Source organism: Mycotypha africana, assembly GCF_025528875.1.
Source record: "Mycotypha africana strain NRRL 2978 chromosome Unknown BDF20scaffold_14, whole genome shotgun sequence".
NCBI lineage: Eukaryota > Fungi > Mucoromycota > Mucoromycetes > Mucorales > Mycotyphaceae > Mycotypha > Mycotypha africana.
This window is the reverse complement of record NW_026515738.1, coordinates 330667-357270: the sequence shown is the minus strand read 5'-3', so window position 1 is coordinate 357270 and position 26604 is coordinate 330667. Positions and strand designations below refer to the sequence as shown.

Below are 26604 nucleotides of genomic sequence, written 5' to 3'. Positions count from 1 at the left end.
TATTGACGGCTTCTTTCACCTTCTGTCTTTGGGTGATCGGCTCTTTAAAATGATTCAAAAAAGGAACAAAAAATTTGCATGAATTGGGAATTCTCCATCATGATCACATGGGAGATCCTACGGAAACATTTAATCATTTTTACCACAAAAAAACCAGAGTATGTTTTTTTTTTTTCTCATACTCTTATTTTTTATACAGATCAGTCACTCACTCTTCCTCCGTCTAGACGTAAGGGCATGTACTTTGATCGACCCCCTCGCTGAGCTACTTTATCCTGTATCAAGCAACACACACACCCCAAAAGAACACAGCATGCATGGATGGATGTGCCTTTTGGATCCCTCTTTCTCAAGGACAGTCTATCTTAGATCAGAGACAATAACGACAAACATAGCGACCAACACAGCCAAGATACATGTGGATCCAAAAACGACGGCGCCTCGACTCGCTGGAAATTGCCCTTTGGTCATGGCGAGTTGTGTGTGAAAATAACGAGCATTGGCAAAGTACAAAAAGACGATACTGAAAATGACAAACACACCACCCAAGGCCTTTCCTATTTTCGCCTGTGTCACTTGGTTGGTGTTGTCTCCGCCCGTTTGTGGTGTGAGATGGTAGAGCTGTGTAATGGCTAAATAAGAAAAAAAAAATTGAGTCTTTTTTGCTTGCTTGCTTAAAGATAGGCTGGCTGGCTGACTGGCTATCAATCGACGTGTATTATTATTTTACCTACACCCACAGTAATCAATGATAAAGACGTTCTCAACCAAGCCAAAAATGTCCTTTCGTTTGCTTATTTTGTGTCAGTAAAAGACATACTCTAATAAAGCCGCACTTTCCTTTTACCTAAATGGTCTCTTGCTACGGATGATGTATTCTCCAACATAAAGGACGTCGAAAAGCGTGCATAGAGTTTTCCTATCCATTCATAAGGTCCTCTTATCGCTGGATTCCGTCGGTGTTCTTGTTGCTTTTTAAATTGCTGTCGCATCGTTTCTTTTTCTTCTTGTGTCTTGGTCTTGACAAGAAAAGGTGGGTGACTGAGTTGTCGTGTCAAATGATCTTCCAATGCCTGCTCAGCAGCGTCTTGTACTTGACCTTCAGCATCCTCCTCCTCCTCCTCCTCCTCGTGACGGATCGTTGGTGCGGTTGATTGGACCTTTCTAGCACGTTCGTCGTCGTATGCGTATTCGTGGTCGCGGTCGTGGTCATGGCTGTTGACATTCATTTGATATCTGTCGTTTTCAACTTTTCAAAAAAAAAAAAAACTCAAATAGAAGCGTACACTTAGAAAGGACGAAAAAGAGAAACAGGAAAGAAAGAGCGAGCTTGGATGAATCCAATTTAAAAAAAATAGAAATCGGGATGTGTAAATCACAGACTTGACGTCACAAGAGGGGTGAGTCGGATAGGAGCCCCACCACCACCTTTCATGGCTCATCATGTATCGCTTTTTGGGTGTTTCATGGATGATATTTTTGTAGCCGTTCTGGTCTCAATTTCAAAGGTGCCTTTCAATGACAAAAATGACAAAATCAAAGATAAAAGGCTCTTGGAAAAGGGATGCCTCTTTTCATAAAAAGAGGAGGGCCATTTATTATCAAGTTTTTCTTGTAAATCAATAGAAATGTATCTGGTTAAAAAAAAAACCATAGATGATATCGAGTTTTTCTCATTTTTGTTCAGTGGGGGGGGGGTGGCTGATCCATTGTTTGTTCTCTATGCTGTCATTTTACACACTCGTGTCTTTATTTCTTTTCTAAACGACATTGTCAACTCCTGTACCTCCCAAAAACCTATCCATGATACAATACAATGAGTCCATGTCCCACTTCCTCCTTCTTTTTTATCAATAGAAAATGTCAACTTACTTGGAGCTAGCGAATGCTTGACCAGAGAAAGCAGCAACACCTATATCATTTACGTCATGTGTGTGAGTTGGACCACTTTTTTTTTTTTTTTTTTTTTTTTTTTTCCCGGTCTGTCTGTGGGGAGTATAGGTGCGTATGCGTGTCACTTACCATAACAGATCGCACCGAGTAATAAAGTAACACCACATGCCACAAGAGGACCTGTATTCATCAGAGTAGAAAGAAACATGACAACCGCAAATCTATTACGTATGGAAAAGGGAATTTGCCAAGAAGAATTAGAAAAAAAACCGCTTAGCAGAAAATTACAAAAAAAAAGAAAATCGTCCTTCTCTACTTACACTAAATACATAATCGCGCGAAAGTAACAGTTTTCAAAATAGGCGATAAAGCTATCACTATTCATACAAATGGGCGGTCAGTGTGTTGTTGACTGAAGCCTCGACAAGGTTCATCTTTTGTTTCTTACAATTTCGGGCTTGTTGGACACATCCTTAAACATAATGGTACTTCGACAAAGATAAGAATAAAAGCAATGACCCTATCACAGGGAAAAAAAAGAGTCAGCATCAAGAGAAGGAACCACTGACTGTTCTCCAACCATTCCCTTTTACCATCCAACAATACTGAACACGATATGGCTGATAAATCCAACAATGCCTAGTGCGATTAATACTGGAAAGAAAATGCATTTCAATACGTGTGTGTCTTTCTCCTTTTTCATTCGTCACATAGGCCCATTGACTTACAAATAATGGATATAATGCCAAACCTTTGTCATATGAATGTAATAAGAAAAAAAAAAAAAAAAAAAAGAATACGCATCAGTTTCCTCTTTCCCTTTTCAATTCTCTTTTTTCTTAACGAGGATCGACCCTGTTCTTTTACCATTGACCGTAAAGTGCGCAATTTCTTGATTTTATTTCGTCAAAAAGTCCCATCTTTTTAAGTTTTGAATATATGGATAATGATAGAATAGAATATGAAAAGAAAAAAGAGAAATGAAAAAAAAAAAAAAGTAAATAAAATAGAAAATAAGTTTAAATCATAGGCTAAATGGCAGCTATTCATTCAATGATGGCAGGTGCAGGAAAAAAAGTGAGTGTGCTGGTGGTCATGGTGGGCCGGGCGGTTTCTGAAACAGTCTCCCTCAAAGTCCGTTTACTTTGAAAAAAAAAAAAAGCAAATAATGAAAAAGCGGTCCCTCCTATTTGTCTTTGTTTCATAATTTCGTCTTTTTTGTGATATATTATAAAAGCAACCTGCTTCCTTTGCTCTGTTCTGATCATGATGTTTTCTAAATAGACCACCCTTCAAGATGTTTGGGCTTTTTTACACATAAACCCAAGTCTCTCTCTCTTTCTGCTATGTTCATCAGGAAATCAGCCATCCTTTGTCCTTGGCTGGTTCCATTATTAAGCATAGAGTCACCCGATGTGAACTAAAAAAAAAAAAAAAGACCTCATTTATTACGGCCAAACACCGGGCTCTTTTGTTTGTTGATCACATGAATCGTCTTGCTAAAGAAACTGCTGCGTGATAAAACATCGTAACGATGGAAATCTAGAGTTTGCCACTGCACAAAACTTGCTTTGGGTTGTTGCCTGCTTTTCAAAAAAACGTACTGCCATAAATGGGTATATTATTCTTTAAAAGGTAAAAATAAAATACCTTTTGTACTACCTTTTTTCTTATTTTTTCTATGTTGACATTTCGGATAGGTTCTCCCCCACATTCGATTCATACCAACATAGTTTCTGTGGTCATGAAGACCGATAGAAAAAGCAAAAGAACGCTTTAAATAATATCTGCTTCATTCTTTATGTTGTACAGTAAAAAGCAAGTCGATGGATCTCTTTTTTTTTTATACAACGCAATCCAAAAGATATGTACGTGTCTTTCTTTGAGAAAAAGAATTAATGGAGGATGCAACTGAATTGAGAAAAAGCGCCTTATCCCGCGTTGGATAATAGGAATGCATGGGACCCTGTTGTTGCTACTCCTCAGACTGTTGCTGCTGCTGTCACTGTTTTATAGCTGTTGATTATTTACTGTACTTTGGATAGAGAGGCGGCGAGAGAACTAAAGTAGAATAGCATGCATTGCCACCGCATGGCCCGTACTACTTGCTTTCTGTTCCTTGCGTCTTGAAAAGACAGCAATCACCTTTACTTCACTATGGATGGAAAGTTGAATGATCAAGAGCTTTTGGAGAAAGCAACTTTTCAACACCGACTACGCTATCATTTCTATAGATGAAAGGATCGAAAGAAAGAGTGAATGCTGCCACATTCATTCCTTTACTGTTCACTTTAAAATGTGCATCCACTTGTGTTCCAACGACCTACAAATGATTCAAGAAAAACTTGGTCTCATGATCCCCCAATGTCTATCAATAGGAATACAATGTCCTGTTTTAGTATTGCTCCCTATGACCTAATGATCCACTGGAGGATTCCCTTTTTCAAATGGAAATTAAAGTTAAAACCGTCACTACAGTGTCAATAAAAGAGTTGACACCACCAACACACACAGATACATAGGCTCACATCGTCGGGTGCATGGAGAGCTTATACAAAACTTTTTTTTTTTTTTTTACCTCCGCTCCACTTTCTTTTATGGAGAGTATCACACGAAAAACCTAAAGACACACAATGAACACATGTGGCATGTCAGAAAAGAGGGTTAGAATCGAGAGTCAACCCAGAATACGCCCGTTTGTCCGGAAAAACCTACAAGGTAACACGACGAATGCGCGCTGTATTGTATTCGTTTTTTCCTTTCCAATGGGCCTCTCTTGAGGCAGAAAAAGACACAAAAGGAGGTATTTTTCAAAACCGATGGGTCCTTTTATAACAATGTAGGCGAAAGCTTTTCTCCTGGTCATCCTCCACACCCATAGACACTCTACAGAATATCAAGCTTCAATGACAGAATCTTGGGGCGGTGATAAAATCCATCTCCCTATCTCAGTTGCACAGAGGGGGTGTAGGGTGTGACAAAGCATTTTTTCCTCCAAAAAGAAGGTTGGCGACTACAAGTACACGATCATTGGGGTACACTGTCATGTTTGACTTTTGATCGATCGTCACCCAGTTGAAAAGCGTCCATGCGTAAAGACAGATACCACGACGACGACTTGTATCTCAAAAAGAGGCGAGGCTTTGACATGGAAAAAGTAGGAAAAAGTGTAGCTTTCTCAGTAAGCACTTTCTCTTTCCTAAATCGTCGCCAACGAGACTATAACCTAAAGACGGAAGGGACGTGCTTCTAAAGTTGTACACTATTTTCACAAATTATTGGCATACATTTGAAAAAAAGATTGGCGCGCATTTGAAAAATAAAATGGCACACATTCAAAAAAAACTTGGCGCACTCGTTGTAAAAAGTTTGGCGCATCAAAAAAACAAAATTTGGCGCATAAAAAGGTTTAATATTGTCCATTTAAGGAAAAATACACTATTTTCACTGGCACACACTTTGAAAAAAAAAATTGGCGCATAAAGGGATTAAAATTTGGCACAAAAATTGAATGCGACACATGCGACAAATAATCTTTTTATTTCTAGATAGGCATTCCTTTCAAGTAATCATCGATTCTATCACAGGAGTATTCACAAATTCCTTCAAGATCACTCATAAGCACTTGATTGCATGCATCTCCGATTCTAGATGTGAGTGTCTCTTCCTTCAACAGCTTCTCTCGTTTGAGCATACTCTTACAAATAGACCAGAATTGCTCAATAATGTTAAGCCTGGCGAGTAAGGAGGAAGAATATTATTTCAGGATTATTTACCTTAAATTGAAGAATTATTTGATTTAAATTTATTTTTAGATTAATAAACGCATCTGTAGCCACGACTTTCAATAAAAAGCTTGATATCATCATTTGTGTGGATTGGAGCATTATCCATGATCAAGTAGTTGTCCTTGAAAATCTCTGGGTGCTTGTCCATTTCGTCCATGGTGTCGCTTATAAAGTTAAAGTAATGACCTATAACTGTGCCTTTGCTCTGTGTATGAGCTTGTCCACTCGATCCAGCGGTTTTTCTTTTCTTGGAAGTGGGCATTACTCGAGGACGTCTTCCTTTAATGTTGACAACACCAAAAGCACAAGTTGTACCCAAGGTTGTTGTTGTTTTTGCCCTAGTCTTTGGTATTTTGACAACGGCGCGAGTTCCCACTTTTGACCATGCAGTAGATCGCTTCATGTTGATATGATATGCTGCTTCGTCGATGAATACGCAGTTGCTCATGTAGTCCATGTCGGTGGTCATCCATTTTTCTACCCATTCCTTTCTTCCTGTGATCTTTTCCAAGCAGTTGCGTTCAACCGAATGGAAGTGAGTTCTCTTCAGGCTGATCTTGCATTCTTTGGTAGCGAAATTGTACAGTGCTGTTTTTGATATCTCGAGGTCAATGAAATCGGCTGCCAGGCTATCTATCATCTGGTCCAACACTAATGCAGGCTCTTCGTCAATTAAGTCGACCAAATGTGTTTTATGACGATCATCCATCATTGCTGGTCTACTGACTGGTCTTTCACTACCCTCTTTTCTTTCTTTATACGTTTGAGGATCTCGCTGATCGTTCGCTATCCATCTTTGTGCTGTGCGCGGAGTGATACGAAGTTTTAAGGCTGCTTCTCTAGCACTCATGCCTTTTTCATAGACCAAAGCAAACAGTTGCTCCTTCTTTGCTTCCTTGTAACTCTTGTAGATACGGGTTGTCGTGTTGTTCTCTAGCTTGACATCTCCTCTGTCTTCTTTCTTTTCATTGTTTTTTTCGAGCTTTTCAGGTGGTTTGAGCTCCTGGTACATTCCAAAATTTGTCACCGTTTCAATGGGATACATCTCTTCATCTACTTCCATTTCCACAACTGCAACAGCCATGCCTTTGCCGTTAAAAAGGTTTCCCTGGCCGTCTTCATGTATAAAATCGATCATATTCAAAATTAATGTAAAAAGTAAAGAAGCCCTCAAATACGACAATATTAAACCTTTTTATGCGCCAAATTTTGTTTTTTTGATGCGCCAAGCTCTTTACAACTAGTGCGCCAAATGTTTTTTTATATGTGTGTCATTTTATTTTTTAAATAAGCGCCAATTTGTTTTTCAAATGTGCGCCAATAATTTGTGAAAATAATGTATCTAATAACATTAAGTAGGAACAAATGTCTCTGTGGCTCAGTTGACAGAGCGTCAGTCTCATTTGTAGGTAGGACACATGGAAATAGCTTTCTTTTTCAAAAAAAAAAAGGCCTAGGGTAGCAAATACTAATGCTGTTCTCTTTCTTCTTTCAACTCTTCTTCAACCTTAGATCATCGTTTTTATTCACTCATAGACTAGCCAAAAGACTGCATTAGAAAGTGCAGTAATAGATATATCCTCTTCTCTTCACTTGTTCAATTTTGGCAGGCCAAAATCTTTCTCTCTCTCTCTCTCTCTCTCTCTCTCTCTAGTGAATCGAACGGAAAAAAAAAGATGGCCAAAAAGGAGAATCATTCAGCTTATATTAACAATACATTTACTCAATTAAACCATCGTCATGATAACTCGACCCTTAAATCTTACAACATGCATCCTCGTCAGGATTTCCAGCAGCATCCTAAAAATACAGGCCTTTCCATGACGGAAACAAACGATGATAAATGGCATTATAATGGTGGCAATAGAGAAGATTTTTACAGTAATGCATCCTCTACCTCAGGGGATCAAGCACATAGTATTCGTTATTCAGCAGAAGAAAAGGCACTAGTGCGCAAAATTGATTTTATGATTATGCCCATGATTTGTGTCCTTGATTTTTTGCAAGTAAAATAGAGTAATCGATAAAATGGGTAACCCAATGTTGTTGATTCACACTCTATTTTATTTTTGTCACAGTTTCTAGATAAATCCACCATCAGTTATGCAGCTTTAATGTCATTCAAGACAGATCTTAATTTACAAGGAAATCAATTCAGTCTCTTGGGTTCTGTATTTTATTTAGGTTACCTACTATTTCAGGTATAGCTAGAAAAAAGTGTGTAACAAAACCCAATGCTGTATTTCTTACCCACCTACCTACCCCGCCCCAGTTACCCAATAATTATTTATTGCAACGATTTCCTCTGGGTAAATACATTGGCATACTGGTTTTCCTATGGGGCACCGTACTTCTCTGCACGGCCTTTGGTACCAACTTTTCACAGATAGCCGCCATGCGTTTTTTGTTGGGTTTCTTTGAAGCAGGCATTTACCCTTCCATCAGTTTACTCGTCAGTACATTTTATAGACGATCGGAGCAGGTGGCTCGACTAGGTGCTTTCTGGTTATGTAATGGTTTAGCCTTGTGTATAGGTGGTTTTGTTTCTTATGGTGTTGGCCACATGGTGAATGTAGGAGGGCTCAAATCCTGGCAATGGTAAAAACCAGTTGTCTGTGATATCTGTAAAGACTTGTCTTTCTTAACATGCTTTTTCTTATGGATGTCATCCTAGGATTATGATTATCCTCGGAAGTATTACGATCGTCATGGGAGTCATTACTTTCTTCTTTTTGATTGATTCACCCAAAGCCAGTGCATTAAAATTAAATGCTGAACAAGAAATCCTAGTGGAAGAAAGAACCATTGATAATGCAACCGTTCGTACAACAAAGATTAAATTAGATCAAATATGGGAGGCTGTGAAGGAGGTCCGTTTTTGGTGCTTTAGTATTGCTTGTTTATTGATCAATTTACAAAATGGTGCCATGACAATTTATAACGGACAGATTACAGCCAGTTTCGGCTTCGATGTAAGTCATAATGTCATGTAGACTACCCTTTGCTTTGTCCACCCTATAAAAAAAACTAATCCCTCTTGGATCATCCTAGCAATTGCAATCCATGCTTTTGACAGCAGGTGCTGGTGGCTCTGACGTCTTGTTTATCGCGATTGGTGTTTACGCCGTTCGTAAAACTCGTCAAACTATTTATTCAGCCTGCATTCTCATGAGCGTCAACATCATTGGCATGATTTTATTACTGGTGATCCCTGTCACACGTCTCAAACTTCTCGGCTTCTATCTCGCTTGGTCGTATTGTAGTGTCTATGTACTGCTTGTCGCCTCCATTTCCAACAATGTTTCTGGCTATACAAAAAAGATCTTCTACAACGGTGTGCTCATGATTTTCTATACCGTAGGTAATTTTGTAGGCCCTCTCATGATGGTAGAACCTCCGTACGTCGCGGGTATGCTGGGTTACTTGGTAGCCAATTGCGTAGTCATTGTTTTATTGCTCGTGGCACGATGGAGAATGGCTGTTGTGAATCGCCGTCGTTTATTGTTATTGGCTCATACTTCTTCAGCAAGTGTAGCCGCCATGAATAGCTGTTATGGACAAGATGATATCAGTGATGAGCAAGATCAAAATTTCATCTATCTGCTGTAGACCTTTTTTTTTTTTTTTTTTTTTTTTTTTTTTTCTTCTGAAAATAAAAGATTTTTTTGTGTGGAGAAAAACAGACAGGAACTTGAAACAATTTCTATTTATGGATATCCCCTCATTTTTATTTTTTGTATGACATCTTTGCTGCTTGAAGGACTACCCTTCTTTTTTTCTCTTTCCTTTTCCGTTTTTAATTGACAGACTCTATTTATACATTTTCAAACAAATGGCTGGAGCACAACTGTATAAAACAGCGAGTGGAAGATTATTTCATGCGGGTGCAGTAGCTATTATCATTGTGGGGTAAATAGAAAGAGATCACATCTGATATAAACAAGACGTACTAACCACCTGTCTTCCTCAAAAAAAAAAAGTCTACCTGCGAGAGGAAAAACACATATAGCACGATCCCTATGTCGATATTTACGCTGGATGGGTGTCTCTACGGAAGTGTTTAGTATAGGCAATTACCGTAGAAATCAATTGGGTCCTGTACCCAATGAAATGTTTGATCCACGTAAAATACATACATTCAATGCTCATCCTAGTGTATTTGGTTGACATTTTCAAAACGGAAACTGTTCTCATAGATAATGATTTAGCTTCAGAAAAAATGTACAAAATAGCGGATGACTGTCTGGAGGATATGATTCAATGGTTACAGCAAGGGGAGGGTCATCAAGTGGGCATTTACGATGGGAATAATGGCCTTGAAAGTAGACGGCAAGAAATTTATGATAGACTTATCGCTTTGGATATTCATGTAGGTGTGTCGATGGATTGGCGGTAGTAGAAGACATGCTTACATCTTTCTCTGTAGGCTTTGTTCATCGAGTCCATCTGTGATAAGCCATCCGTCGTGTTGGAAAACATCCTCAGCGTGAAAATCTCGTCGCCTGATGTGAGATAAAGAAATGACACTTGCACTCCTAAACACAGCGTCATTGATTATCACTTCCCCTTTTTCCTCTAGTATGTTGGATGGGATCCTGAAAAAGCCATGCAGGACTATAATGTACGTTCTATCCTTTTCTCATGATGAGCATTCGACAAGAGCGCAGTCATCCTGCTTTTGTTTTAACAACCTCCTCACCTTATTTTTTAATAGCACCGTATTGAGCAATGCGAGTCAAAGTACGAGACAATCTCCAACCTATCCTTACCCTTTGTCAAGCTCATGAATGTAGGAGAGCGGATCATTGTCAATAATGTCCAAGGCTATTTGCAAACGCGTGTCGTTTATTTCTTAATGAATCTGCATAATACACCACGCACTATTTATTTTGCTAGGGTAAAGCATGCCAATAGAAAGGATATTTTATATTATCTATCTCACTCTCTTTCATCTTTTTAGGCTGGCGAATCGACACGTCCAGGCATGTTCAAAGTAGACGCAGAGCTTTCTGAAGAAGGACAACTCTATGCAAACAGGCTATGCCAATTTATCTTGTCCATACGTGCTGAACAAAAGAGACAGAAAAACGAAGAGAAAAACGACACCGATAACACCACCCAAAAGAGCAGCCACGAGCGAGAGAGATTGCTCACCGTATGGACTTCTACACGAAAGAAATCACGACAGACCGCCATTCCGTTCGTAGACATGGGCTTGATTGTTCGTCAGCATTCAGTGTTGAATCAAATCAATCCTGGAGAAGTAGAAGGGTTAAGTTGGGAAGAGATTCAACATAAATTTCCTGAAGAAGTACAGAGAGCCAAGTTGGACCCTTATCATCATCGATATCCACGAGCAGAGGTAAAAAAAAACATTCAGAAAAATAAAGGCGTGTATATTATGATCATGTCTAATTGACCCCTCTGTGATTAGTCCTATCATGATTTGGCTATACGCTTAGAGTCCATCATTATGGAATTGGAACGCGAAAAAAATGATGTCTTGATTATTGCACACGAATCTATCCTTCGGTGTTTGTATGCCTATTTGTTTGACAAGGCTGACCAAGTAAGTTGCGGTTTTTTCTGATATTGACACACCCTATCTATTTATCTATTGACTTTTTTTATCACACTAGGAAATCCCTACCATTCCTATGCCTAAAAACACTCTCATTTGCATCACACCTTCAGCCTATGGCTGCAAAGAAGTGCGGCTGAATATAGTGGATGTGTAAACATGCATATCACCATTTTTTTTTAACTTTCTCAGTCTCCAGCCATAGTAATATTATTTCTGTAAAATACAATTGTTTCTTGAATAAAAACTTGAAAAAAAAAATAGCTTTATTCATCATATGCGCAACTACAAAACGAGAAACTCACCACAATCAAGTTTATTTAATATTCACGGAGGGCACCAAGTTCTTCACATATAGCTTAACACTGCCATCTGCGTTTTGTCTTGATACTTTTCAAAAGTTACAGATAGACATTTGCCGATATCTGCTTATCTCGAATGTGTCCTTTCTCCTCTTTACAAATAAACACAGTAATACAATCTTTCTTTGCAAGAAATCGTAATTGGCAAAACCCTAAACTGCTCTTTGGTTAGGTTAAGCTTATAACCATTCATTTCCATCCAAATGAAATATTTGTCTGGATATATCATACTCTATTCCATACTGGTAACTCATACGCTGCGTCCTTTTACCACCCAATATTTGGAGGAAATGAGTGTGAATGAGGGCAATAAACTGTTTTTTAATCTGATGAACAACGATAGATTGCCCAAAGCTCATTTAATTGGTCAGAAAAAGTATCATTTATCCGGATCCATCAGTATGAGTTGGCATGTGACATATAAGGGAGTAGTGAAAGCCAAATGACTAGACTCAGATTCGAAAGTAATCTCTGTAAAAACTCAGTTGCAACTTTTCCCATTTCACTTATTTTCGCCTCCTTTGACTCTTTCGAGCTTTTGGGGCCTTTTTTTTTTGTGAAGAGTTACGTCTTTTGATCTCATTAACGTCTATATCAATCTACATTCTCATACACCATGTCAAAAGAAGCAGACTTAAATACACCGAGAGTGATAGCATATGATTCTGATGCCGAGGAAACGCCACAACAAGAACCTAATGTAATAATAAAGATTTTCATAACGTAAAGGATGCTAGACCTTCTTACGAATGTAAGGCTTTGCCCTTCCCCCTCTCCTTTTATAATCACCCTCCTTCATAGATATTAGAATCACAGGCTGAAGACGATGAACACAACAATATAGAAACAGTGCATGCTCAAAATGGTTCAATGTCCACCAATAGCGATCTATGGTAAAGTGAAATCGACATTTTCTTCAGGAGAAAAAAATATCCAATAAGAGGGCAGGGTTTTATTAATGATACACACATATATACATCCACGCGCACACATACATATACATAAAGGAAACATAGAAAGAAGCGTTAATAGATGATATCCTATTCTTAAACAAAATAGGGCGAGCATCGGGCCTGAACAACAAGCTTCATTAGAAGCCTTACAAAAATCCATGCAGCAAGAAAGAGAACTGGCCTTTGGTACACTAAAGGCTGATCCCGCTACAGCAACCGCAACCCATCGGAATGACAGTTCACCGAGCAGCAGCAATAACCATGAGAGCAGCGATAAAAATAATAGTCATATATCCATACACGACAAATCTACTTTTACCAACAACAATCCTACCGCGAGTGTACCTATTCGCCCAGCCCGTTCCTCTAACAATCTTGCTACTACTACTACTACGGCTACTTCTCATCAGCATCGTCTCATTGCTCCTTACAGAGAAGAAGGGCCAGAAGTGAGAGAGACTTCCTCACCATCCCAGTCGTCTTCCCAACCGACATTAACAGCACCCAAATCGCGAGAATCATTACTTGACAAAGGCAAACCGATGGTGGGATCAGACGAATGGCATCGTCTCCGTCGCGAAAACCATAAGCAAGTGGAACGCCGACGTCGGGAAGCCATTAACGATGGCATCAATGAAATAGCAAAGTTGGTACCTGGTTCTGAACGTAACAAAGGCTCTATTTTACAACGAGCAGCAGCGTATATTCGACAATTAAAAGAAGCCGAAGCATCCACGATAGAGAAATGGACCTTAGAAAAGCTACTCACGGATCAAGCCATCAACGAACTGAACAGGCAGATTGAAACGCTCAAATCGGATTTGGAAAAGTCCCACTTGGAGAATGCATTATTGAAAAAGGAGATTGAGACGATCCATCACCTCCACCAGCAACAACAAACATCGCCACAACAACTACAATCACAGCCACAACCACTGCCGCCATCACCACACCAACTACAGCATCACAACCCACAGTATACTGAAGAAGAAAACAGAAAGAACAATGGTATCAACAGGAAAAGAAGTTATCATAGTGTGGATAAAGGCGACGAGATCGAAGTGATGGCCACAGTTATTTCCGCTTTGGAAGAGGAAGTGGAGAAGAGTCAAGATTACCGCAAGTTTGACCGTAGTAAAAGCAACAGTCGTGGGCATGACATCGTACTTGCTTGTCGTGCAGGTAATGACGTTGAGGACCAAGGACCAAAAACAAAAATGCCAAAACTGGACACGGAAGAGAAGGCTACTACAAATACTACTACTGCCATCATTGATTTGGACCATATGTAGTCTCATCGCTTTCTTTTCGAAAAAAGATAAATATATCCATTATGTATATTTATTTGTTATAATAACAGTTACCCTTCATATTCATACTTTTATTTAATCCTCTTTAACAATGGAAACATATTGCTTGATATCAATGATCGGGTTACTCCGCATAAGCTCTTTTAAAAATAATGATATTGCAAATGAACGTAGAATAGTTTTTAGAAGCTAAAAGCATGGGCATGTTGATGCACTGAATATAATTATTAGCATAAGAGCCGCGGATGATGGCAAGAGTGTTTTTATTAGACAAAATGCCAATGCATCCCACTTTTACATTAGACTGCTTTGGTCACCTTAATAAATCCCTTTTAGATCACATTTGAATAAAAAAAGAAAATCTATAAAGAGCAACATGCTTTACTAATGGTTTAATAGAAAAATAATTAAAGAAAGGTCATGATACAGTTAACGTTGTAGGAATAAATTATGAAAAGGTATCAATTAGGAAGCAAATAAAAGGGAGAAGACAACTTAAATACGGAAAAATTGCTGATGGGAAAATGAATACTTGTTTGTGTGAAGCACATGAATGTATATTTACAGTTACAGTTTGGATGGATGAGGGAGGGGTGACTTTACGAACAAATGGAGGGTGACTATAGCCAACCCAAAAATGACCACCAGGACAACCCCACTGTGAAATAGACAGCCAAATAAAACAGAGCCATCTGGGCTCCTACAATAAACCATTTGCTACGTGGCACATAACCTGGAGCATAATACATTGCTGCCATGCCTGTTGAGAAATTCGTCATGCATCCACCCAAAGCGCCAAAATAAGAAATGAAAGCAGTGAGCACCATTGGTTTGGCCCCTAAGGCATGACCTGCATCTAAAAAGGTACCAACAAAAGCGACCGTATGGGCACTGAGGGAGGAAAACATGAATGTAGTGAGAAAGTAAGCGATGGCAAGCGCAGGGAGAGCGGGTAGATGAAAGCGCTCAATCGTTTGGGAAATTTGATGGCCAAGAAAAGAAGAGGCACCTGCTTCTGACAGTTGCTGAGCGATGGTAACGAAGCCGCCTAACCAGAACAGAGTGTCCCACTTTTTTTTTTTTGAAGGAACAAAGAAAGAGTTAGCTTACAAAGTAGTCCCCTTTTTTTGGCTCTTATGAAGTATACTTTACTGCACTTGTATTGCTGGAGACATCCTTCCAAGTAATCGTCTCCATATGCAAAAGAGCCACAATGCCAAGCAAAGCTACCAAAGTAGAATCTACATGCGTGAAACTGGAAGTCACCCACATACCTAGACATCCTACCAAGACAAAGCATAATTGCTACATGTACAAATAAGAATCATCATTAGGGAGAAGTTCGAAAATAAGGGGCATTTTCTATAAAGATAGACTTGTTTACCCATTCTTTCAACGACACAGGACCCATTTTATTCAGCTCCATTTGAGCATGTTGAACTACATTATCACCACCACGTGCATGTTTTCCTCTGGTGGGTGTTTGCGTATTCAGCCCCAAACTCCACCGTATAATCAAAGGTAAAGAAATAGCGCATATCGCAGCGGGAACAATACTGCCTTGTAACCAGGTCATAAAGCCGAAATCAATATCGAAGAGTTGATTGGCTTTGGCCACAACGATAGGATTGGCTGCCATACCTGTAAGATAGAGGGAGGCGGACAAAAGATTGGCATGATTCCCCACCAGGGTCAAGAAGCTGCCGAGTTCAGGGTGATGGTCAGGTGTAGACCCTAACGTCGTAGCAATCGATTGGACTACTGGTAAAACTATACCACCACCACGGGCTGTATTGCTCGGTACAAATGGCGCGAGTAACAATTCTAGAAAACGCATGTATTCAATAGTTAGCCTATATGAATTCTATTGATCGAGTGAAAAGGAAAAAATGACCGATACATTACCAGACAAAACAATAGCATAAGCGAGACCCAATGTATGCTTTCCGAAAGCTTTAATCATCATTAATGAAATTCTTCTACCCAATTTGGTGACTTCTACTGCTTTACCAAGGTGAAAAGCAGCAAAGATAAGCCAAACGACCGAACTTGAAAAGCCTTCCAATGATTTTTCAAATGATTCTTTGTTAGGCTGGCATTCGAACAGATCTCCTGTCAAAGGGTTCACTTCGCCGCAAAGTCGGCATTCTGTATGGTCGCCTGTGGCATGGTCGATGCATTCAAAAGAGTGAGTGACGGCCAAGAGTGTAAGACCAGTTAACACAAGCATGGAAATATCGACAGACGTAGTGATAAGAGCACAAATGCAACTGCTGAAAACAGCGAGTAAATGAATGGCTGTCAAAGTCAGCTCGTCAGTGGGTTGTACGCCGAACCAAATGATAGCACCTAAGAAAAGGGAAGGTAGTAATTTGAAGGACTGATATTGAGAGGCTTTTGCCCATATTGTCGAATTCTTCTGAGGAGACGGTGCTCTTGTTAGCAAAGAGGTATTTTCAGTTGCAAGATTATTGGTTGGAGCAATACCAACGTCGATTGCTTGATAATGAGTCACCATAAAGGGTATTGTAAAAAAATATATATCCAAAGCAAAAAAGGAAAAATGACAAGAAATTGGATCCCTTTATATATGATTACCCAAGACATGGAAATGCAGTAATCCATAGAATCAGTGCGATTATACATCATCTACCGCATACCTTGACTGAACCTGAGGCAGATAATTCTCAGACATCACATTTATTAGAAATTTAAATTGGAAACCTTATAGCTGATGCAGGGGCTTTTTTGTCATCTTTTGTTATAAAAGACTCTATACCAAGAAAATAAAAAGAAAAAGGTCCCTCGCATCATGATTAGTTTCTTTTTATTCCACACATAAATTTCATTATTGAGGCATATTTTTCCTTTATTTATATACGGTATGCTCGTCATTACTTATACAAGTAGAGGCATTTTTCTCCGCTGTTTATGGAAAAAAGAGCTCTTATCGACCCACTTATCTAATATCACGAACCATTGTTTATTCTTCTTGACAAAAAGACATGCCTTTCTTTTTTCAGCACAAGTATTTTGTATACATGGATGGTTTATGGCTATTTGAGTCATTATTGCTATATCTTATTATAGTGATCAGAGAGAGAAAAAGGGTGGTCATACTTCTCCGTAGACTGCCCTTCTTCTGTATTTTCTGGTTGTTATCACTAGCGTCTTGATTGATAACTTTTTGAAAAGTGATACGGTCTTTCTGTCGCTGCAGTCCATTTCACGAATGCAAATGTTGTAATATTTCACCTACACATAAACACATATTCTCGAAAAAATGGAACTTTAAAATGCACGTTTTTAATATTGCTCGTACTTCTTTATATGTTCTTGGCAGACATGTATACTGTACTGCTCGCCGCGAGCTCTACATTTTCACAAGAAATTGCTAGCAATTTTTGGTCTCTGAGAATCAACCCTTCCACTGCTTTTCCCTTCGCTTTACTATTATGTAGTTGCTACCTATCTCTAAGGAAGCCGCTGCTGTATAATAAACATATCATTGGATTCTGTACATATATGCGTATAATTTGGATATGGTTTGTTTTCTCAATTTTCTCATTCAAGATCGATGATTAGGAGCCAAAAATTCACAATTCAATCTCCTAGCCCTTTGCAAGAAATCCTTGTAGCAACAAAGCTATACACACACTCCCATTCTACTACTCTACTTTGGTCAGCATTAAAATTGATGCAATACATTGCTTCTATGCTGCATTGACAAACTTGCCCTTTTTGAAATCTTCCAAACGATTTGTTAGGATTTTATAAATGCATAATATTCTGCATCAGGATCTCAGAAGTGCCTTTTTTATTTTGCTTGAAAAGTACATACTTTTTAAGGGAATCTTAGGTACCTCTAATGGCAGCATAAATCTTTCAAATAGCTTGTCAAGAGCTTATCATCAAGACAAAACAAAGTAAACTAAACCAAAACAAAACATTTGTGTAGCTACAATAAGAGACTGTAAATGGGTATATATCAACCTTAATAACATTCAATAAATGTTTTCAAAAAGTAGGTTAGTAACCAAATACACGCAACCTGATGTACTTGCGTATGTACAGTTTCGTAATAAACATTTGCGCCAGCCATTTTACAGACTTTATGAATATATCAATGTGTCAAAGCTGAAAGTTCGTTAACTCAATTGGTGATACCCTGGTGGACTTGTTTTCTTACTTTTGGATTTTTCCTAACAGATCGCTCTTCATTTTTGGTCGTAAACGACATGGTAGTAAACAATTATTCAATACGAGGTCAACTTTGTGATTGGACCACTTTACATCACGCTGTAAGTATTTTCAAAGGCGCACCTTTCAGTAATTCGAAATAGAAGTAAATGCGCAGATGCTATTGCGGTAAAGGAAGAAATCACACATCTTGATGATTTCTTTAATTAAAGTAGTATGAATAGATTGAATTTTTGTATCAAAAAGACTTTTATTTACGCAGACGTTACTGTATTGACTAGGTTTGACTGTGAAGCCAATGTTGTACTACTAAACAAAGAGTATGTACAATACAAGCGTTTATCCTTTTCCGTTCGCAAAGCGCAAACATCTCATCTTCAAAAAGCAATAAGAAAAAAGAAAGAAAGAAAGAAAGATATACTTTAATAAATCATGAGTAAATGTGCTCAATATCGAGTAAACTATGTTAATGACTTTAAAAACTTATGTAATGCCATTCTACATAGTTAAGTTGTATGAAATACTATATGTACAGCCGCTATATTACACATTAATGTTAGCAAATCCTCAGTGTTTGAGTAGTTGAAGTCAGAGTGTAGCCTCATCAGTGCAAAAATATCGGCATTGGGCTTACAGAAAGTGTGATTCTGTTGTTCAACTACATGGTCAGGATACGAGCCTACCATCGTGTTTAGCAAAAAAGAAAAGAAAAAAAAAATAGATAAGCTCTCTGAAAATGTCAAAGTCGTCTGGGAAAACGTACAAGGTGCAAGCTGAATGAAGAGGACACATTAACTAATAGTTAGTTCCTCCCCCAACACCAGCGCCAGTATTAACCATAACAATTGAAGCCAATTGCCCCACCAGCCGAGATTTTTTCAGTAGTTTACACAGTTACCAATTGATCACACCGTAGTACCCCTCCCCATAAATGTCGGTAAGGTAGGTCACAAGACTATTGCGCAGAGGCAAATGCAAATATAATTTCTTTACGTAAATGGTTCTCATTATCCATGAATGACTCGTTTTGATTGTTGATACATATCCTTGCTTTTTCTTTACCATTCATTGTAGCTATAACCACAGCGATTGTTTTTGTCACTGATGGCATTATTCTCACTGGCTGGTATACACCTGAACAATAACGATAAACATAACTAAGGTCAAAGTTAGCAGAAACAACTCTAGTATCATCAGAAGAGAATGCCGAGTATCAAGTTCTAATACTGACCTCCACATCAAAGTAAGACTTATCGTCCTTTAACGGGAGGGTGCTTAATAGTGAGAAGCGAAAAGAGGTTAATTGAGACCACATGCGTTAAAAAAGAATGCCAACACACTCAACTCTTTCTGGCCCTAAATAATGCTGATGCTTACCACTCTTCAAGCAAAGCAATAAGGATTTGCATTAGGCAGAAAACTTTAATGAAGAATTCAACTTAATTGTTGGCATATTATACTCTCCACTCTTTCTCCTGAAAAAGTTATAAATGATATCACAGACACCAACATCTTTAATGGAAAGATAAGTAAAGCTCGACGAACGTCTATTATGATACATAGTTGTATATGATGCTTTTTTATTGTTACTATAACAAAAGATGAAACTCTTCAAATACATACAATGTATAGTCGGTTTGGCTTGATGAATATACTCAATGAACTAATAGCAACAATAGTCAATAAGGCCGACATTAAATCGCCACAGGTAGCGTCACCGATCTTTCTGGAAATGAGACCAAATATTGTAACGATATAGTATTGAAGTAATCAATGCTTTCTATACATACATTGACTTTTAGAGTGTTGTAACAAGCCATTGCAATATCATGTTCGTGTTGAAACCATGGAGCTAACAGCCCGTTAATCATATCGCGACAAAGCGGGCTTACAACTGTTTGGCAAAGAGACAAACTTTATCGATATGCACAACATACTTGATGAAGAATGTAGCAGATCACTGAAGGAATACGTATGTTGTATCCGCTTATTAAAATACACTTGAAAAAAGTGAACATTGAGTCCAAAAACCCACCAGGCACGCAAAAGCTATCCTCTATCTATGGCATCTGAGTTAATTACATGATGCTATTGGTTTTCAGGATTCAGAAAGGTATTCCTTTAAAACAAAAACCTATCAAATCTCAGATAGTCCACTAAAAAGTTGGCTTCCTAAATCAGTATAATAAAAGTCTACAGAGATTCTGGATAGTTTCCTTATTCGAACGCATAATGGGAGGAAACGAGGAACTTTTAGGGAGGGCCATGCCGGAAGGAAAAAAAATCAAAATTTTGCCTTTTCTTTCATTTATTGTTTCCTTCATTTACCACACTTCTAATTTTGCTTTACGATCCATTTTATGAGGCCTAAATTGCAACGAATTGCAGCTGCTTCTTTTCTCTTAAGGACCTCAACAGCGCCTTTTTGGAGGAATAATGTATATATCAAGCCGACCCTAACATATCATTTACCTTCTTATTTCCACCAAGTGGTGCCGTCGACAGATACAACAACCTACCGCTCTTTTAGTACTTCTCACACATCATTTCTCATCAGTAATAATGCAACAGCCTCTACTACAGCAATAACTGAAGATGACCATGATACCGATAGTGACACTACTTCTGTCAATAAGATACCCACCCCACATACTGCATCCGATAAATTTCAATTTGTAGCTTATGCAGCTTGGCACCCCAAAGCCCGGCAAAAAACAACAGCAAACAACAATGAAAAAGCTTACTGGAAACAAGCAACAAGTGCTGGTAAAGTAGATGCTGGAGAAGATGCTTTTTTTCAAACCACGACGCCTGAAGGGCTAGCCATCGGTGTAGCGGATGGCGTTGGCGGTTGGAGCCTTGTAGGAGTAGACCCTGCCTTGTTTTCATGGACATTGATGGATAATGCTGCTACCGTAGCGAAGAACACAAAACAATCGATTAACGCTCATGATATTTTAGAGTCTGCTTTCCATGAACTGAGGAAAAGTGGTAAAGTGGCAGCAGGCAGTAGCACAGCATGCATACTGAGTTTGTCAAAAGCAACAGGAGAAATGACAAGTTGCAATTTGGGCGATTCAGCATTTCTGTTGGTGAGAGATCAAAAGATTGTTTATGAGAGTCCTAGCCAACAGCACTATTTCAACTGCCCTTATCAGCTAACAGTTGTGCCAGAAACGTACCCCAATCGTGATGAACTTGTCACAGATCTTCCAAAAGATGCAGATACTAGAAAGTTTCTTCTGAAAGATGGTGATTTGATCTTACTGGCAACAGACGGGTATTTCGACAATATGTATGCCGAGGAAACATTGGAAATAATTAATAATGGCATGCAATCAGTGTACAACAATCACAACAATGAAGAAGTAGTAACAGCAACTATACGATCATTAGCAAAAACTTTAACGGATAAAGCACGTCTATTAAGTTTGAATCCCAAACGAATGAGTCCATGGGCAAAAGCAGCACAAGCACATGGTAGCAACTATAGAGGCGGTAAAGTGGATGATATCACCTGTATTGTGACTTTTGTACGTCATAAACAATAAGCCAAGTTCAAATAACCATTTTCAAAAAGCTTGGTGAATACCTTTTTTTTTCCCCTTTTGTATTATATCATCATCACCAACTTTGTATTTCTTAAACTAAAAGCAGCACATTTGAAAAATAAAAGAGAACTGGAAATAGTGTGTATATACATATACATTTGCATATTACATATAGTCTGTGTTTCCCTTTGGGCATTCAGAATGGATTTTAAAAAAGTCAGACGAGACCTCTTGAATCAGATTCAAGGCTCATTGGATCAGCTGTCAGTCAACATGAACATTCTTTCTCTTAATTTGCAAAGTTTAGCCAACATAGGAAAACAATTTGAGAACGCTTCCCTTCTTTGGAGTTCGTTAAGAGAAAATATCAATTTTCAAGAGGTTGCAAGTGCTACTCCATCAATCACCATGTCATCTACGGAAAACGACTATTGTTGTCAAATAAACCTGTAATTCGACTTATCTAATTTCTTTCCGCACCACATAAATTAAAGCCTTTGTGGCAAATTGATACAAAGTTAATTTGACGAGATTACTGCCCCTTACTTTTCTTCTCCCAGTTTATCAATGACTTTTGCAATGTCAAATGCTCAATTAATGAATCCCAACTGGTTTACAGGTCTAATCGCTGATGCCTTGCAATCAGTGACAGAAAAGAATTCAGTCCTTCTCGTCTACATATATGGTATGAAAATATTATGCTTTAACGACAGTTGACTGCCGCCCAAAAGTAAACTGATGAAAATTGCTAAAAGATGACTCGGACAGAAGTGAACAGTTTGATGCTGCATTTGCTAGTGAAAAGGTATGATAGGAGGGCAAAAGTCGCCTTGCTCATGTCGTACAGAAAAGAATGTTGAGCCAAATAAGTATTGAAATTTGATAAACCCAAAGGTATCTGTAGTGATGGGCCAAAAGACAGTTTCTCTAAAATTCATGAAAGAATCTTCGAATGCTATGCTGTTTGCTCAAATATGTACGTGATAAAAGTTGAGCATTCATTTTGACAATAAAGCGGCACGCCTATTAACAACTCTATGGCTCATAAAGATCCTGTGTCTAAAGTACCTGTGGTTTACTTCATTGTGTAAGTACTAAATCCAACACAAACGGATATCGTATTCTCATAAAACTGTTAAGTTATCGAAGTAATAATATTCTCTCTTTTACTGCAATGATAGTCAAGGTACCATTAAGGACTTTTTAACGGAGGCTCCATCCGCCGCAGATATCATCGATAAAATCAACGCGGTTTATTCATCTATTCCAGAGTAACTATAACCATTTAACCCCGAGCAATCTTGTTCCTTTACTTACGAGCTCATCAAAAATCAGTAAAACAGAAAAAGCAACTCAGTCCGCAAAAGAAGGTCAGAAAAAGGTCTGCAAGCATAATAAATACTGCTAGTATGTTTAGTGCAGACGCCGAAACTAATTACGTACACTTTCATACGATAGATTGCAAAAAGAAGGGAAACAAGCAAACCATCGATAGAAAAGTAAATGAGAATCATATTGTAGCTAAACTAAATCTACGTCTACAACTGACATAAATACGCATTTAGAGTCGAATACTGTAACCTAAAAATTAAACAATTGGATGGATCAAGTATAAAGAACAAATTTCGAGGTCCATATAATATACTTGAATTTGTAATGGCTTTGAGCTGATATTTTATCTTTTTTTTCCCCCTTTTTCCCAGCGTCAGATAAGTTATTATTAGTTACAGAATGGATAGATCAAGTAAGCGCTTCCGAAGTAAATTAAAAATGTGGTAACTCGACTATATTAACAAAGCCTCTCAGTTTCGTACCGATGGTGACAGACCTTATAAACTATTTATACAATTTCCTACGAAAGAATTTGATATTGGAGATGAACAACGAACTTTATACGAGCTGAAATTATGTCCGAATAGTACCTTATTGATGAAGCCCATAAAAAATGTCTCCACTGCTTATGCAAAACATAGTGGCAACACTTCTCAGAAAGGCTGGCTGAGCTACATATATACTGCTGGAAATTCTATGTATCAATCAGTAAGCCAAGCCAGCGAATCGATAGTGTTTTATTTTGCTCCAACCAGTCATCAAATACCAGAACCACCGCAAAGATTGGGCAATGGTGAGCCATTCACGGCGAATCAAAATTTATATAATGGTTACCAACCCAATTTGAACACGCTTCAAGGTATAACAAATGACGAACGCGATTCAAGAAAGAAAGATCACAAAGTATATAATGGCAACTCTATCAATCAAGAATAAATAGAGTACCTTTCTTTTTTTTTTGAACTACAGATGGACATCGACTAAAAGTATATCCCTAAATTATGCCCTCGTAACCATTTCTTTCTACGACATGTGAACATGTGAATGTGGAGTAGAACCTTACATTAATTGCCGTTTCAAACTACACAAATTTGATAGTGATTAGCGAAAAGGTTGTAGAGACAGCAAACTATGTTGTGTGAGATTTTTTGCGTCAGTATTATTAATTAAACTTCACATTCAAAAGAACGCGAAGATACTCAAAGTTTTTGCTCCACTTTTGCAAAGTCGCTCAATGCTGTTGGTGGTAATCCTACTGCGGCTTATATGCTCAACCTTGCTGAATAAGCTACCCTTTCAAAGTACTTGTATTCCGCTGCATCAAAAGAGATATGTCACAGACTTTCATGCCAATCTGTAGCTATATTGAAAGTGTTTTGAGTAATCAAAAAATACACAACATGAAGTATAAATTGCCATTTCAATAATTTCAGTGTGTTAGATAGCTTCGAACTCTCAATCAGAATAATTGAAGCATTTACCTCAAAATAAAGTAGTGGCCACTAGTAGTGTCAACTAGTATGAAAAAATGTCATTTGCAATGCTAGTCTGCCCTTTATTCAGGCACAACCTTCCAAATTTGCGTTTTTCGTTTCGGCGAATGGAGTTTGATACTCCCTCATTCAAACCATAATTTTAATGCAGATTACATTTTCCGGGGTTGCGTTCAGCAAGCTCTATTTCACCCAACTATGGCACAAAAATTCCGTGCTTTACTTGATCTTTGTCGACGTAGAGGTTTCTTATATCAATCTGCTGAAATTTATGGTGGACTTAGAGGAGCATACGACTATGGACCATTAGGCGTCGAATTAAAAAAGAATATACTAAACTCTTGGTGGCGTCGGCATGTCTATTACCGAGACGATGTCGTTGGCTTAGATACTAGCATCATCACACCACATCCAGTCTTGAAAGCTTCTGGCCATGTCGATGAATTCACCGACCTTCTCGTCGACTGCAATTTAACAAAAGAACGTTTTCGACCGGATAAAGCACCAGAGATAAAACTGGACAAACATGGCAACATACCTATCATTGCTCCAGATAAGACCACTGCACTTGAATGGAAAGAAATACTGGAAAAACAAATTATACCCAACGTCAAAATGAGCGTTGAAGGGAACCGGATCCTTATTTACGCAAAAGAGGTCAACCTTCCAGATGCCGATGGACAGAACGGTAGCATCACCTTTGAAATGTGGAACGAACAACCCTCTGTTCAACTAGCATACCACGGTTATGTTGAACCTAATACCAATTCGCCCTTCTTGACAGATAGCCGACCTTTTAATCTCATGTTCAAAACGTTTCTCGATCCTATTGATCCTATTGAGCGTGTCATTCAAACTACCTTGGACAATGCAGAACAAAGCAAAGCTACCATACGGCAAACAGTAGATGATCAGCTTAAACCAAGCACAGTTTTTCTACGTCCCGAAACAGCTCAAGGCGTCTTTGTCAACTTTGAACAGATTGTGCGTACAATGAAAAAAACACCGCCTTTTGGCATTGCTCAAGTAGGCAAATCATTCAGAAATGAAATTCGATTAGAACACGGTATTTTTAGAACGCCAGAATTTGAACAAATGGAATTAGAGTATTTTGTTTCTCCTTGGGAAGCGACACATTATTTTGAATATTGGAGAAAGGAACGGTATAATTGGTGGTTAGAGCATGCTTGTCATCCAGAGAATTTCAGACAGAGGGACCATACAAGTAAAGAAATGGCTCATTATGCTACAGGCTGTACAGATGTAGAATATCTCTTCCCTTGGGGTTGGGGCGAAATTGAAGGTGTCGCTCACAGGGGAGGTTACGATCTGGCGCAACATATAAAAAATACCGGCGCCAACTTTGAAATAACAGATGCCAATCCCTCCCTGTCTGAAAGAGTTCAAAAAGCCGGTAATGGAAACGTAGATTTGATACCTACCGAAAAGCCAGCAAAGTATATTCCAAACGTCATTGAGAGTTCATGTGGATTGAACCGTGCCATGTTGGCTTACCTATGCGATGCATTCCATGAAGTAGACGAAGGAAATGGCAAACCTCCACGTACGGTTCTCAGGCTAGATCCTCGTTTAGCTCCTATCAAATGTGCCGTGATGCCGTTAGTCGGTAAACCAGAGTTGAATTCGTTGAGCGAGAAGGTGGCTAAAACACTGAGACGCAAAGGATGGTACACAGTGGTAGAATCACAAAAGTTGAAAATCGGTAAAAGATACTATAGACACGATGAAATAGGTACACCTTGGTGTGTTACTGTTGATTACCAGAGTTTAGAGGATGATACAGTGACAATAAGAGACAGAGACACTGGTAATCAAGAAAGAGTTCATTGGAAGGAAGTCAACCATGTTATAGATGGAAAGTTGATGAAAGGTGAAGCTGATAATTTATTAGTGTAGACGATATCATGTTTTGGTTGAACATTTTAAAGAAGTACTAGTTCAATAATGTAAATAAATTGAAAGTGTATATGTAGATACTAATCGTTGGGTTATCTTAAGCCAAATCCTCTTCATCAAAATCATCGTCAAATTCTGTTGTACATATAAAAGAAGCTTAGTGAATGATCCATCCATGTCAATTTCTAATAAAAAGATGTCTCATATCAACTGAGTTCTACTCA

At 38.4% G+C, this 26604-nt stretch overlaps 10 protein-coding genes across 10 annotated transcripts; 6 read left to right on the top strand and 4 right to left on the bottom strand.

Annotated features, from left to right (window-relative positions):
• Window positions 1-181: 181 nt before the first annotated feature.
• Window positions 182-1189, bottom strand: BDF20DRAFT_899390 (uncharacterized protein). The gene is made up of 3 exons (XM_053082667.1): window positions 848-1189; window positions 731-793; window positions 182-632 (listed from the first exon to the last, which is right to left on the bottom strand). The coding sequence occupies exons 1-3, from the start codon at window positions 990-992 to the stop codon at window positions 361-363; spliced, it is 480 nt and encodes a 159-aa protein (XP_052931376.1). The 5' UTR covers window positions 993-1189; the 3' UTR covers window positions 182-360.
• Window positions 1190-1760: 571 nt separating this feature from the next.
• Window positions 1761-3639, bottom strand: BDF20DRAFT_840014 (uncharacterized protein; the record flags this gene model as incomplete). Its single annotated transcript, XM_053079342.1, has 10 exons — window positions 1761-1797; window positions 1873-1912; window positions 2023-2114; window positions 2214-2270; window positions 2342-2413; window positions 2487-2547; window positions 2622-2644; window positions 2761-2813; window positions 3209-3313; window positions 3619-3639. The coding sequence occupies 10 exons, from the start codon at window positions 3637-3639 to the stop codon at window positions 1761-1763; spliced, it is 561 nt and encodes a 186-aa protein (XP_052931375.1).
• Window positions 3640-6255: 2616 nt separating this feature from the next.
• On the bottom strand, window positions 6256-6819 carry BDF20DRAFT_792955 (uncharacterized protein; the record flags this gene model as incomplete). Its single annotated transcript, XM_053076224.1, has 1 exon — window positions 6256-6819. A coding segment is annotated over one exon (564 nt), but the record flags the coding sequence as incomplete, so codon positions are not given.
• Window positions 6820-7302: 483 nt separating this feature from the next.
• BDF20DRAFT_899364 (major facilitator superfamily domain-containing protein) lies at window positions 7303-9295 on the top strand. The gene is made up of 5 exons (XM_053082666.1): window positions 7303-7687; window positions 7760-7882; window positions 7954-8279; window positions 8356-8653; window positions 8733-9295. The coding sequence occupies exons 1-5, from the start codon at window positions 7358-7360 to the stop codon at window positions 9288-9290; spliced, it is 1635 nt and encodes a 544-aa protein (XP_052931373.1). The 5' UTR covers window positions 7303-7357; the 3' UTR covers window positions 9291-9295.
• A 184-nt stretch (window positions 9296-9479) lies between these two features.
• BDF20DRAFT_899354 (6-phosphofructo-2-kinase-domain-containing protein) lies at window positions 9480-11527 on the top strand. The gene is made up of 8 exons (XM_053082665.1): window positions 9480-9590; window positions 9662-9804; window positions 9878-10050; window positions 10108-10188; window positions 10261-10302; window positions 10396-10578; window positions 10642-11043; window positions 11116-11527. The coding sequence occupies exons 1-8, from the start codon at window positions 9514-9516 to the stop codon at window positions 11269-11271; spliced, it is 1257 nt and encodes a 418-aa protein (XP_052931372.1). The 5' UTR covers window positions 9480-9513; the 3' UTR covers window positions 11272-11527.
• Window positions 11528-13113: 1586 nt separating this feature from the next.
• BDF20DRAFT_792195 (uncharacterized protein) lies at window positions 13114-13419 on the top strand (the record flags this gene model as incomplete). Its single annotated transcript, XM_053076209.1, has 1 exon — window positions 13114-13419. A coding segment is annotated over one exon (306 nt), but the record flags the coding sequence as incomplete, so codon positions are not given.
• A 1088-nt stretch (window positions 13420-14507) lies between these two features.
• BDF20DRAFT_917397 (Sodium/sulfate symporter) lies at window positions 14508-16405 on the bottom strand (the record flags this gene model as incomplete). The annotated part of the gene is made up of 4 exons (XM_053084564.1): window positions 14508-14957; window positions 15040-15192; window positions 15272-15711; window positions 15793-16405. The coding sequence occupies 4 exons, from the start codon at window positions 16403-16405 to the stop codon at window positions 14508-14510; spliced, it is 1656 nt and encodes a 551-aa protein (XP_052931370.1).
• Window positions 16406-20390: 3985 nt separating this feature from the next.
• Window positions 20391-21701, top strand: BDF20DRAFT_899342 (phosphatase 2C-like domain-containing protein). Its single transcript, XM_053082664.1, has one exon. The coding sequence runs from the start codon at window positions 20448-20450 to the stop codon at window positions 21636-21638; it is 1191 nt and encodes a 396-aa protein (XP_052931369.1). The 5' UTR covers window positions 20391-20447; the 3' UTR covers window positions 21639-21701.
• A 516-nt stretch (window positions 21702-22217) lies between these two features.
• Window positions 22218-23906, top strand: BDF20DRAFT_917395 (uncharacterized protein; the record flags this gene model as incomplete). The annotated part of the gene is made up of 10 exons (XM_053084563.1): window positions 22218-22323; window positions 22394-22443; window positions 22533-22614; window positions 22689-22725; window positions 22820-22909; window positions 22974-23019; window positions 23097-23137; window positions 23204-23247; window positions 23342-23382; window positions 23445-23906. The coding sequence occupies 10 exons, from the start codon at window positions 22218-22220 to the stop codon at window positions 23904-23906; spliced, it is 999 nt and encodes a 332-aa protein (XP_052931368.1).
• A 755-nt stretch (window positions 23907-24661) lies between these two features.
• Window positions 24662-26380, top strand: BDF20DRAFT_829142 (glycyl-tRNA synthetase; the record flags this gene model as incomplete). The annotated part of the gene is made up of 1 exon (XM_053078297.1): window positions 24662-26380. The coding sequence occupies one exon, from the start codon at window positions 24662-24664 to the stop codon at window positions 26378-26380; it is 1719 nt and encodes a 572-aa protein (XP_052931367.1).
• Between the last annotated feature and the right edge of the window lie 224 nt (window positions 26381-26604).